The following is a 12917-nucleotide window of genomic DNA, read 5'->3' on the forward strand; positions in this document are numbered from 1 at the left end:
TAATAAAAGAAGTCAAAAAATAATTTATGTATGAAAAAAAATTAAAATATATCTTGAACTTTGATAGAAGAATCATATATGGGTAATAATTTTTAAAAAAAATTAGAAGTAATAAATATAAATTTAAAAATAATTTTTTAACTTCCGTTAAATGAAGGGTATATGTGAGCCATTTTGTAATGGCAGGGGTATATGTGAGCCGTTTGTATAACGGTAAGGGCATATATGAGCCACTTTTATAACGAGGAGTATATCAGCTTCAAATGACAAAGTTGAGGGGTATATCAGACCTTTTTCTCATATATTTATTATAATTAGTCAGTCTAAGACGAACAAGTGTTATTGCATGTAGGATAGCATTACCCCATATAGTTGTGGGCAATTTTGTTTACATAAGTAGTGGTCTTTCTATCAATTGTAGGAGCTTACTAAATGACCCTGCAAGGTCATTTTGATTACGAACATGAGCAGCAGGAAGTTCAATTCTTATCCAAATTACTAAGCAATAATCATCAAAAGCTTGTGACGTAAATTCCCCTGTATTATCAAGGTGAATGGTCTTAATAGGATAATCTGGGAATTGCGCCCTTAACCTTATTATTTGTGCCAATAACTTTGCAAATGCTAGGATAATCTGGGAATTGCCTGGTATATACTAATGATTGGTTCGAATACCATGCCTAGTATAAAATATCCTCATGATGATGACTCGGATATTATTTTTGATATATTCTAAGATTGGCTTGGTACCATGCTTGATACGAAGATATACATATATGATTTGCTCGAATACCATGTCAATATACTAACAATATGTGTATGAGTTTCATGAGAAAACCATGTTAATATTGGGTTTTATTTGCCCTGATTTCTTACCATAAATAGGTTTTCCTTTTAAGAAAAGGTTTTGGATTAACTAATCATTTTTCTGGTAGGAAAAGGTTTAGGACTCTATAAATAGAGGAATGTTCCTTCTAACTTAATCAGCATTCACAATATAGTCTCAAGGGCTTTGAGAGTTTTGGTTAGGGGGAGAATTTATGGGTCACAAGCTTGATACGTTATCACTTGTGTGAACCTCCCATGTATTCTGAGTGAATTTGGTTGAGGTTGTTTCCCTCTGTATTTGTACTCTCATATTTATAGTGGATTGCTCATCCTCCTTTGTGGACGTAGGTCGATTGACCGAACCACGTTAAATCTTTGTGTCTTTTGATATATTTCTCGTTGTCTTTCTTACTCGTGGTCTTTTGAGGTTTGCTTTGCTAGCTTCCGCATTTACACCTACTTATTTTCGATCCTAATAGTTAATTCTTCGTGATGTGGTTGTTACATGTTGATTTTGTGAGAGGACCAAATTTATTCATCGTTTTACATTAGTCACATGTTAATCCCTTAAGGGTTGTATATTTAAATACTGAGGTGGTCGTTGAATAGATCGAAAGTGCATATTAAATACCATAGTGATATTTTAAGGATCCTTAGAGGTCCTTATTTTACCTTCAAGTTTCATGATTATTTAAAATTATATGCATAATATTATGTGTTGAATTGGGGTCGAGTAATGTGTCTACTAGTACGTGTTGTTTGTACTGATACTACTTTAGCTATGTCACTTGGCATAGGGTCGAGTGATTAGTTTTAATTTGTTTAAATCTACATTTCATAATTCAAAATTTCTCGTAAGGATTCTCCTATCTATGTGTTAGAGTAGGTGCCCGCACGGCCTGGTGAATTGGGTCGTGAAATGCCTCAATTATGTCATCAAACTTAGAGATAATGCTCATCCATGCCATTGTTTGTAAACCGAAAACAATTTGAATTTTGTTAAATCATTTTTTATGTGTTCAATTTTGATTCAGTCACATCATTAACTAAATCAATTTTTAAAACTGAAATGGCTCATATATGCCATTAAACTTTGTGAATAGACTCATTTATGTCATCTATTAAAAGTTTGGATCATCTATGTCATCAGTTAACAAATAGTGATTTGAATGAGTTTTTTCTCAAACGAAATGACATAGATGACCCAAAACTTTTGATAGACGACATAAATAAACCTTTTTCTCAAAATTCAGTGACATATTTAAATATTTTTCTTATAAAAATAATAATTTTATGCTAAACTTATGAATATTTTTTAAATAGTTTTTAAAATTTACAGTATAAGCCATGTTTCATGCTTTTCCAAAAAAAAAATATCCATAAATTATGGTCAACACATTTTTAAACTTCAATTCAAATTTCATCTGAAACTAATTTATCAAAAATATTTGAAAATTTGTGACTAAACACAAGTTTCGTTCAAACATATTTCGTTCGTATTCAAAATATTCAAATGAGTTTCGAAAACTAAAACAATTAAGTGATGATTGACTTCAAATTAAACGAGTTAGTCAACAAATAAAAGTTAATATAATATGTAAACATTTTACCGTCTTTTTGGAAAAAGAATTTGTGTTTTATTGATGGAGGAAATGATTTAAAATAATCATTTACAATTTAATTCGAAAAAGAAAAAAAAAACTTGTAAGGATTCCATATTCTATTTCCAAATCTAATATGTATAAAATTTAAATAAAATATTAAATATTGTAGTGGATACCAAAACCAATTGACTTTTTTAATTTAATTAAGTTACAAATATCATAAATAAAATAAATATAATTTGCTTCATACTTTTTTATGGATAAGCTACATACCACTAGTAATTAAGGCACATTTTTTAAAGAATTATAATAAATGAGAGTCCACTTTGGTAGACAAATTCCAAAATAACTATGTACTAAATATATTGACTTGTAGCATACACGGTCCAATTTAATTAATAATATAAAATAATACTTCCTTCCTACTTCTATAAATAAATTATTTGAGCGATATAGCGATAGTTTGTTGAAAATTTCTTTTACCTTTTTTTTAGAGTTGAATTTTGAAAATTATGTGTGATCAGAAAATTTTTAGAATTTATCATGAAGTTGCATATTGAAATTTGAAAAATATCAAAAATTATTTTCATTTTTCTTCACTCTAAATCATTCACAAAAAATTAATAAACAATTCCAACTTGCATTCATCGTCAAATACAACTCAGTTGAACATTCTTTACCAGAAAATAACAAAATTTCTTACTACGCTACTAGTTCAATGTTATACCATATTTTTGACGCCACTTTTCGTGTTTATTTTATGCATTTTTTCTTCATATAATTCCAAAAGAAACTAAACAATACATCAAGTTTAGTGTAATATTCAAAACCATAAGAAAAATATTTTACTAAATCCTTTTAAATTGAAGCATGTGCAAGTATCACTCACTACCTATAAAAATATCAAAGTAAAGCCAAAAGTTAATTTACTGGAAGTTTAAATTATACTATTTTACTTTGTAAAGATGTGGATTTTAGCACAATAAAATAATTTTTCCTATCAAGTAGAAGACTTTTGACCAATTATTGAATCAAGGAACTCTACAAGACAAATTAAAGACTAAGCCATAATATTATTTGACCACATGTTAAATGTGAATATATCAAACCATATACTAAAATCCACCAAATCATGTTATATATAGAGAGATCCTCAACAATTGGATTTTTATGCTTACTCTAATATGATAAAAATAACATGTTATATCAACAGAAAGTTATGAAAATATTTTATTATTGTCGTTAGAAAAATAACCAAATTTTAAAGAAGAAAAGGCTAGGATGGAAGAGTTCTTTCAAGTTTCTTGGTTTTGTGATGATGAAAATGAAACTAATAATAATTTTGTGGTGAACCAAAGTGCTTTTGTGAGTTTTGGGAGCAAATCAAATGAAGGATTTGGAGTTTGTAGCTATGGAAATGTATCGATGAATCATCGAAACATGAACAAGAGGATGATTGAGTTCTTGAAGAAGAATTGGAGTCCCAAAAATGGACAAGTGAAGATAGAAAAAGAGAAAGTTCATAAACATATGATTAAAGAGAGGATTAGAAGAGAAAAACAAAAGCAAAGTTATTTGAACTTGTACAAATTGCTTCCTATGGGTACCAAGGTTAGTTCATTTCCATTACCACTTCTTAAGAAAAAAGTGAAAATTTCACATTTTTATTAGGGTTTTTGTGTTTTCTTGAATCAAATGTCTAGGTATTGTACTATAAAGTTTACATTTTTGTTATATTCAAGCATTTGATATTTGTAACGCGATTACTATCTTAGTTATTCTTAATTTGTGTCATAGAAAGTCGATTATAAGGTTCTAACTCCATCTTCAGTGCTCAAATCGGAGACCTCTTTTCATTGCAATTTGTACAACACTTTTGTTTAAGGCTCAATTAACAACTTCTCATTATGATTGATTGTAGAATGAGAAAAATGCTATAGTCCAAACAGCAACAAGGAGGATTGAAGAGCTACAAAAACACAAGGAAAATTTAGAAAAGAGAAATGATGAAATTCAATTGATTTTAGCACAAAGTGATAAAAAAGAGGAGGAATTTGAGAAGGCTAAAATCAAAGCAAAAGTTGGTAATCCAATTTGTGGTGTAGATTCAATGCTAGAGGTTCTCAAGTGTTTGAGGAATTGTGGAACCAAAGCAAATTCCATTCAATCAAGTTTCTCTCACCAAGAATTTTCAACATTGATTGAAATAGAAACTAAGGTAATATATTATTCAATTACGTCCGATTCGATAATATCAAGTAATTTTGATTCAAACTCTATATGAACTCGTTTATCGACACTTGAGGTCATTGCATTGCTCTATGGAAGTTGGTTGTGTTAGAGACCATTAATTTGAGTATTAGCTTAGTAGGAAGTGTTTATCTTATATTTTTTCTGTGTCAAATTATCTATCGTAATTATTAAAAATAGTTATCTTAAATTATTTTTTCATTTTAAAAGTTTAAAACAAAATTAATTATTTTTCTCATTTTATCTTTTAATAGTTATTATTTTTGAAGACTACAAACCCCTCATTTATGAATACTCAAATAAGAAGGAAAAAAAGGGTGAAATAGTTAAAAATCTCTATTAATTCAAACACCCTTAATATTTACTGTTCTTAGGGAGTTGTGAAAAAAAAATCATAAACAATAATTTGAGTAAGAAAAATTATACCCTAGAAGTGTAATATTTTGTTCTTATAAAATGTTATCGACAATAATTTGAAGAAAACAAAAAGAGAGATGATTATAAGGTAGAGAATCGAACCCTCTTAATTAAGCTATTAAAATTTTCAATTTAAATTAGTCGGATCAGATAACAGAAATGTCATGGCTTGTTCCTTTCTTTCTTTCTTCCTTTTAACTTTTTCAATTCAATGTTTGTCAAGTTTTTTCATTTCATTGACTAATTTATGATCAATTTTTTTTTGTGTGAGATAGAGTGGAGCAGCAGAGATAGAAAAAGCAGTACAAAATACTCTATTTGAAGTTGAAAGGAACTTTCGTGCCCATTGATAATTTTAGGCCACACAAAAATTATGCAACTTGTACTCATCAACAAATTTTAATTTGGTGTCTCTATTTGACCAATTTATCTACAAAATGAACTTTCCCCTATTTTTCCTCCTAATTTTATTTTATGTCATCACAGATAATTAAAGGTTAAATATATTTAATCACATATCTTTTATGGTCTTTCATTTTGATCCATGAAGGTTAGATTTTCGACTTAACCAATAAAATAATCTCATAAAAATAATCACGACTTTTCCAACAATTTGGTGGGACATGAAGAACAAAGATAGTAGTAACATACCCATTGTAATCCCACGAGTGGAATATGAGGATGGTAGAGTCAAGAGTACATTATAATTTTTACTGATCCATCAAAAACAGTGATATTCAGCAAAGCACAAGAGTTCCACAGCAAAAACTGTTTTAAGTGACTCATTATCTCACATCAAAATTGTTAAAGAAAGGCGTTGACGAGGCTAGAACAGGAAAAATAGACATAAGTGAGAAAATCACTTGAGAGGAATGAACCTTGACGAGTGAGTAGCACCAATACCAGGTCTACCGTGCTTGACAGGTTTATATGAGATAGAGAACTCGGCCAGATAGTGGCCGATCATCTCAGGCTTGACTTCAATCTGATTGAAGGTTTTACCATTGTAAATTCCGATAACACTTCCAATCATTTCAGGAAAGATGATCATATTCCTAAGGTGAGTCTTGACAGGCTCTGGCTTTTCACCTTGTGGAGCCTCGCGTTTCTGCCAAAAAAAAAATGCATCTGTAAATAGGTGCTGGTGAAAAGGAATAATACGCAATATGAATATCTGCTAAGAGTAAACAAACACTGACAAGATCATGGAGGCTTATCAACAGGAACGCTAACTCAATAAACCACGAAACTATACATTTTAGCAACTTGGGAGAAGTTCAGAAGACGCAGAAACAGCTAAAACCATCACTCCATACATCCCCACGATACGTCTATTTTCATGTGTTGAGAAAAATGTCATCATCTTCACTTCAAGTCCACTTATCAATTATTATCAGTATAGAATATTTTAACCATGAAATCTTACTAGTAGTGTTTCTGAATCAATCTGTCTACATAGCAATCAATCATATACACTAGGACAGATTTTAGATCCAAATATCTAGTATATTATGCTCAAGTCAATTAACAATAATTCTCCCAACGACGCTAAATTAGGCATTTCACTAGTAAAGTCACCAAACTGAATTAAGCATAAAGCATTACACACCTTCGATCACCTCCATCTGTATAACTTACACAAAAGAAGGTGAATATGGAAAGACTCTTAAGACTCAAGTCACTTGGGTTGATGAAGATCTAAACCAACTTGTTTAATACAAATTCAACACTTCATGATTTCACCCAGTGTTCAGGGAAGCGTGAAGCTGAAAAAAGCGATAAGGCCCCGCTTCACGCTTTAAGCAATGAAGCAGTCACATACTCATTCCAGTCTGTGAAGCGTAGAAGGCTCGCATCGCTTGCTTTGCTGAACACTAAATTTTCACCCTAAGTTAAGCAACTCATATAACACTTAAGAAGATCAAAATAACAAATTTTAATTCAGCTCAAACTTGATGCTGCAAGGGTCTCCTTTAGAATGAATATCAAAGTTGATAGAAGCCAACACTAACACGTAAACAGGCCAGAGTGAAAAAGGAACTCGAAAACACTATATGCATGAACATAAACAGTCCAGATTGATACAACAATTCGAAAAAGTTCTTTTCAGCATGTGATATTCATTTTGCCATCATTCAAAGATACAAAAATTATACCAAACTTCTGAAAGATCAACAAAAGTAAACAATGCAGTTCGACTGTTGCCCCTTTGTTGATAGATCATACGAAACTTTTTCAGATAGCAAATGTTACAAAAGCAATAATTAACGACAGATGTATCCACAATACTGTAACAGGTTGACAGTTTTTTCGCAGGGCGGGGGACCAACATGCCAATGATAAGTGTCAAAACAAACAAGAGCACAAATATCATATGCATACCGCCTTCCGCAGCTTCTTGATCAGTGCCATTGGCTTCCTCTTCAAACCTCTCTCGATCCTGCAACAACTCAAATGCAAAAATTGACACAGATGTAACAGGAATATATATATATATATATATTTGGCATCAAAATACAAATGTATGCTTAGCATAATCTTAAGTCTCAGAAATATATATATATTGAAGATACAGGGAATTTTTACGCAACTACTGGTTACTATCCAAGTGTTAATAATAAAATATGTACATTTTGCAAGCAAACAGAGAATTAGATACAGTTAACTGTACTATGAATAGTATAACTGAAAATGAATTGGGGAAAAACCTTCTACGGGGACGTGCATTGAAGAGCTTGACGAGCTCGTCAATGTTCAAGTCGAGAAGAGAATCGAGATCAACGCCTCTGTAACTAAACTTTTTAAACGTCCTCTTCCTTGGCAGTCCGGTCGTCACATCGGCTTCAATTTCCGCCATGGTTGTGGAGATGGAAATCGGCAAACTCTGCGGCGGAGGTAAGCGGCGTTAGGGTTTTTTGGTGGACTATGAAGTGGCGTTGGGGTATGATAGGTTTTGTGCTAAATGGGCTGCGATGGGTCCAATTTCACAAAATAGGGCTGAGCCCAAAGTTACTGGTCCGTGATCAATGACCAAAGATTTCCGTCCTCCTTTTTTGGTTTTCGATTCAATTCGAATCGTACACAAAATCGTCATATCCGTGACTCTAGTATACTTAATTTTAATTTTTTTAGGGTAAGAATTTATTTTAAACCTAAATATACCTTATTGTAGTTGGCTTAGTAATAGTTAATCTTAACCAAAAGAAAAAACAGACATTAGGTGCATTTTGTAAGTTGTAGCTACTATTTTGATTTATTTATAAAACCAAACAATTAGACATAAAAGAAATCCAATTCTTAAAAAAACTACACATTTATAACGGTTTTCAAAATAACTTGAACCAAAAATTTATCAAAAATAATTTATATATCAAAAACAAGGTGGACATAAGGTCATGTACACTTTTAACACACTTTAAAGAAGATGATTAATTTAGTAAATTTAACTACCAAGTTTTAGCTTTAAATTGTTATGATGTAAACTATTGAAAAATACTAATCAATTTTCTTAATTTTTTTATCATTAAATTCACTTCTCTTTTATCCTTTATATCTTCTAGTGTGGAGGGAACTTTTTTCAAATAAACTTAAACAAATATAATTACACAATAAGAATAAGAATATAAATAATATAAATTGTGTAATATCTTCCCTATATCAGTTCAATTAAATGTTCCAGCATAATAAAAAAAGATTCAATGGTGTAAATGGATAAGAACAAACATAATTAAGGAAAATGACATCAATTAAGCAAATTAATTAACACAAATAGAAGTAATTTCTGGATTAAAATAATACTACTAACACTGTTCTTCATTTTCTTCATTTTCTTCATACAAATCTGTTACTATTCAATGAAAACGATAGAGCACAAGGCATACTCCTAAAACAAACAAACCCTAACAATGGAGAAACGAGTAAAAACTGCAAAAGAAAGGGGGGAAGAAGAAGAAGAATAAAAAACCCATGAAGAAAAAGGGTGGATTTGATATCATCGCTAGAGAAATGTAAAAGTAATTTACAGATTCAAACACCCAAATTCAGATTAGTTTCTTCATTTCTTCGCTTTCTTAGCCGGAGACTTAATAGTTTTCGGCTTCTTCACAACTTTCTTCGCTGGAGTTTTCTTCACTTTAGCAACTGCGGCTTTCTTCACTGGGGTTTTCTTCGCTTTAGCCGGAGCAGTAGCTGGCTTCTTCGCTTTCTTTGCTGGTGCTGCTGCTGCTGCAGGTTTGGCTTTCTTCACTACAACTTTCTTCTTCGGGGCTGTCACTTTCGACTTTGCGGCAGCAGTTGCGGTTGTGGAGGTGGATTTCTTCTTTGTTGCCGGAGCCGGTGCCTTCTTTGGCTTCACAACGGCGGCAGGTTTCACAACAGGGGAAACCTTAAAAGAGCTCTTGATTTTAGTTAGTTTTCCTGAAGCAACAAGCTTCTTCAATTGAACCAACAAAAGCTTCCTGAAGTTTGGAGGCAAACCCTTTTGCTTTTCCTCAATAAACTTGGCTATCGCCACTTGACTCGATCCAGTTCTTTCCTTCAACGTAGTTATTGCTTCAGATATCATCTGCAACACAAACCCCATCATTTAAAATGTCAAATTCACAACCCCAATCATAAATTAAACTCAAAAACTCCAAAAAGCACCAATCTTTATCAAAAAAATCAGAAAAAAAAAACAGAAATTTAATATCCTAATACCTCAACATAAGGAGGATGAGATCTGGGTTTCTTCGGTGCAGAAGTTTTCTTCGCAGATGCAGTAGCAGACACCATTGTTGCAACAGAGCTTAATTCACACTGTATAATTTGTACTGTTTTATGAGTGATGAGAAATGATAAAATTGGCTCAAACTTCGAATGGTATATAAAGGGAAGAAATGAAATCTGATTGGTTAAAATGAGAGCGACACGGATCGGTATAGATTTGAATCTCAACCGTTCGATTAAAAGATATCAACGGCTTAAAAGAGTCCTAAGATAGACTACGCGGATCGAACAAAATGGTACCTTTTTCTATTTTTAAAAATATATTTTCCTTTTTTGAAAAAATAAAAAAAATGGGAGTTTTGGGATAAAAAGTAAATTTTTGGGGGGAAATGAAGGTTAAATAATTTGAATTATTATTTTAGGATTTTAATGAGATTTAATTTTTAGGATTAACTATTATGATTCCGATATGGTTTCAAGAAATTTCTAATATTGCTTATGTAGTTTAATTTTTTCATCATTAGACATGTGAATATTTTTAGTAAAAATACAATGAATAATATTTGACTATTAAGAAATAATGAACATTATGTATGATAAAAAAAAAATTATAATGTAAGAATTTATTTTGCAATGAATAATTTAACAAAAAAATATATTACAATAACTCACACACATACATTGTACTTTATGTATAATGAATTTATTTTTTATATGAACTCAATAAATATGATATATAAATTTAGTAAGATATAATGATTTTGATGTATTCGTTGTACTTAATGTATAACAAATTTATTTTTATGTAAATTCAATAAATATGAGTAAGATGCAATGATTTTAATATAATAAAAAATATTTTTTATTAAAACTCAAATTACTTTTTAAAATTAATAAATATTAATTTATCAATTAAATAATATTTTTATAAAATAATAATAATATTTTATAGTTCCACATGTATTTAATTTAGTGAGAACTTATTGTATTCGTATGGATAAATTTTTATTTCTATCAATTGAGGTAATTAGTTTGTGATTTTACTTCATCTAGAATATTGTACAAACATCCTTGTGTAGTATATTGAACTATTGTTGATATTCTGTATTCGAAAGGCTTTTTTTTAAAAAATGTGTATTAAGTGTAGTTTTAAATTCAAAAGAATTTACGATTCTCATTTATAAAGGCTTATTTATATATTTTTATTTTTATTTTTCGAATTCTAAATAAAAATCCTTAATCCAATACGGTGTGAACCTAGATATAACAGTCATAACAACATAAGTTGAAAGTATTGCGTTAATCTATGTTGAATGATGTGTTTTCTAAGATTGTTTGGGTTTAAGAGAGAAAAATAAGTTTCAATTTACATGAAAATTAATATAAAGGACATAAACCTCAACAATTTGAGCATTAATTACATCATTTTTCAAAAAAATTAAAATTACAATAATCTCATTGATATAAATCATGGTATATGACTTTAAAAATTCTTAGATAAGTATATCTCGTCATTAATAATTATATGTATCACGAAGCCTAATTTATAATAGTTTATATGATCGAACTTAAGGAGAAATATGAACACTCTCTCAAATACATGAATGAGTACTCTTTTTGTTCAATAAAATACACGAACAAAAAAAATTATCTTTTACTTCATAAAAAAAATGTTAAGGTAACTAAAGACCCCGTTTAGAAGTGTTAATGGTTTAATTTGATAGATTCAGAGTCGGAGCTAGGTGAGGTTCATGGTTTGAACGACCCCACTAGTTTTTTCGTAGATTTCATATTTGTATTAAGATATTAAAAAAATATATATATGTATATTAACTTATGAACTTTCAAACAAATTGATTTAGAACTCCAAACTCCTAATCTTAACTTCGCTTCTGGATAAATTATTCTAAGAAAGTTTATGATATTTGAATTACTCTATTCTATATAATTAAAATTAGAAAATGTCTCATTTAATAGGTAAAAATATCAAGTTTTACCATCACACATAGCGTGTAATTAAGACAATATTTGTATCTTTGTTATGACAATTTTAATTTATTTCTTAGGACATTTTATTGGGAGGTTATAGAAGAAATATGAGAGCAGACGAAAAGAAAACTCTATAGTTGTAATTTTGATAATTACATTTCATAGCTTTAGTTTCTTTTGTTATGAAAATTGTGATTGTATATTTCTACTTGTTTGTATAGTTCGCTTGCATTCGTAATATACAAATATGATTAGTATATACCAACTATGTATTTACATATTCAGGATTTCTTCAAAACTTTGCATATATTTCACTTTTCAAGGTGATTTATTATGAATTCATAAATCGTATACAAATAGGTATGATAAGCATATACAAAAAATTCTGAATTTGTCCAATCCATAATCAAATTCTAACAAATCGATGAATTATACAAATCAGACTAACAAATCGTGAATGATTTGTTACATTGATTCAACAATTTCTCATTAAATATTGAACACAAGGGCGAATTTAAATGTTAAAAATGAAACATGTGATGTTTTCATAAAACTAATTATTTTCTATATATATATATATATATATATATATGTATATGTATATATAACTAGTATATTATTCTCTACTGACACATATACTACAAGAAAGCTAAATAACTTATTGACTAATTATTTTCTATGTATATACATATATATATATATGTATATATATATATATATGTGTATATATATATATATATATGTATATATATATATATATGTATATATATATATAACTAGTATATTATTCTCTACTGACACATATACTACAAGAAAGCTAAATAACTTATTGACTAATTATTTTCTATGTATATATATATATATATATATATATAACTAGTATATTATTCTCTACTGAAACATATACTACAAGAAAGCTAAATAACTTATTGATTGAGTGTTTAAGATATTTGTCTAAAGGATTAGGGAATCAATTGACTGTTGATACATTTTTTTTTATTTTTTTTAAGGGTACACTCAAATATTAAAACTTTTAAATCCACCTTTAAATTCAAATTGTCATAAAGAAAGAAACATATTTCCTCTTTATCAAAATATTTCATTTTGGATGAAAAGCCCACT

General features: G+C 29.5%; 3 protein-coding genes across 4 annotated transcripts; 1 reads left to right on the forward strand and 2 right to left on the reverse strand.

Moving 5' to 3' along the window:
* Positions 1-3594: 3594 nt before the first annotated feature.
* Positions 3595-7519, forward strand: LOC107030759 (transcription factor bHLH92). Of its 2 annotated transcripts, none has more exons than XM_027911901.1 (3): positions 3595-4043; positions 4354-4650; positions 7397-7519. In XM_027911901.1, the coding sequence occupies exons 1-3, from the start codon at positions 3714-3716 to the stop codon at positions 7499-7501; spliced, it is 732 nt and encodes a 243-aa protein (XP_027767702.1). In that variant the 5' UTR covers positions 3595-3713; the 3' UTR covers positions 7502-7519. The 2 variants fall into 2 exon arrangements, with proteins under 2 accessions (XP_027767702.1, XP_015087500.1); XM_015232014.2 differs by lacking the exon at positions 7397-7519 and adding an exon at positions 5375-5556 and having other exon boundaries at positions 3596-4043.
* On the reverse strand, positions 5724-8081 carry LOC107029367 (40S ribosomal protein S15). Its single transcript, XM_015230768.2, has 3 exons — positions 7808-8081; positions 7482-7539; positions 5724-6207 (listed from the first exon to the last, which is right to left on the reverse strand). The coding sequence occupies exons 1-3, from the start codon at positions 7954-7956 to the stop codon at positions 5959-5961; spliced, it is 456 nt and encodes a 151-aa protein (XP_015086254.1). The 5' UTR covers positions 7957-8081; the 3' UTR covers positions 5724-5958.
* Positions 8082-8858: 777 nt separating this feature from the next.
* Positions 8859-9955, reverse strand: LOC107031719 (histone H1-like). The gene is made up of 2 exons (XM_015233177.2): positions 9798-9955; positions 8859-9663 (listed from the first exon to the last, which is right to left on the reverse strand). Exons 1-2 carry the CDS (start codon positions 9870-9872, stop codon positions 9154-9156), a joined length of 585 nt encoding a protein of 194 aa, XP_015088663.1. The 5' UTR covers positions 9873-9955; the 3' UTR covers positions 8859-9153.
* Between the last annotated feature and the right edge of the window lie 2962 nt (positions 9956-12917).

Source organism: Solanum pennellii, chromosome 9 (assembly GCF_001406875.1).
Source record: "Solanum pennellii chromosome 9, SPENNV200".
NCBI classification, from domain to species: domain Eukaryota; kingdom Viridiplantae; phylum Streptophyta; class Magnoliopsida; order Solanales; family Solanaceae; genus Solanum; species Solanum pennellii.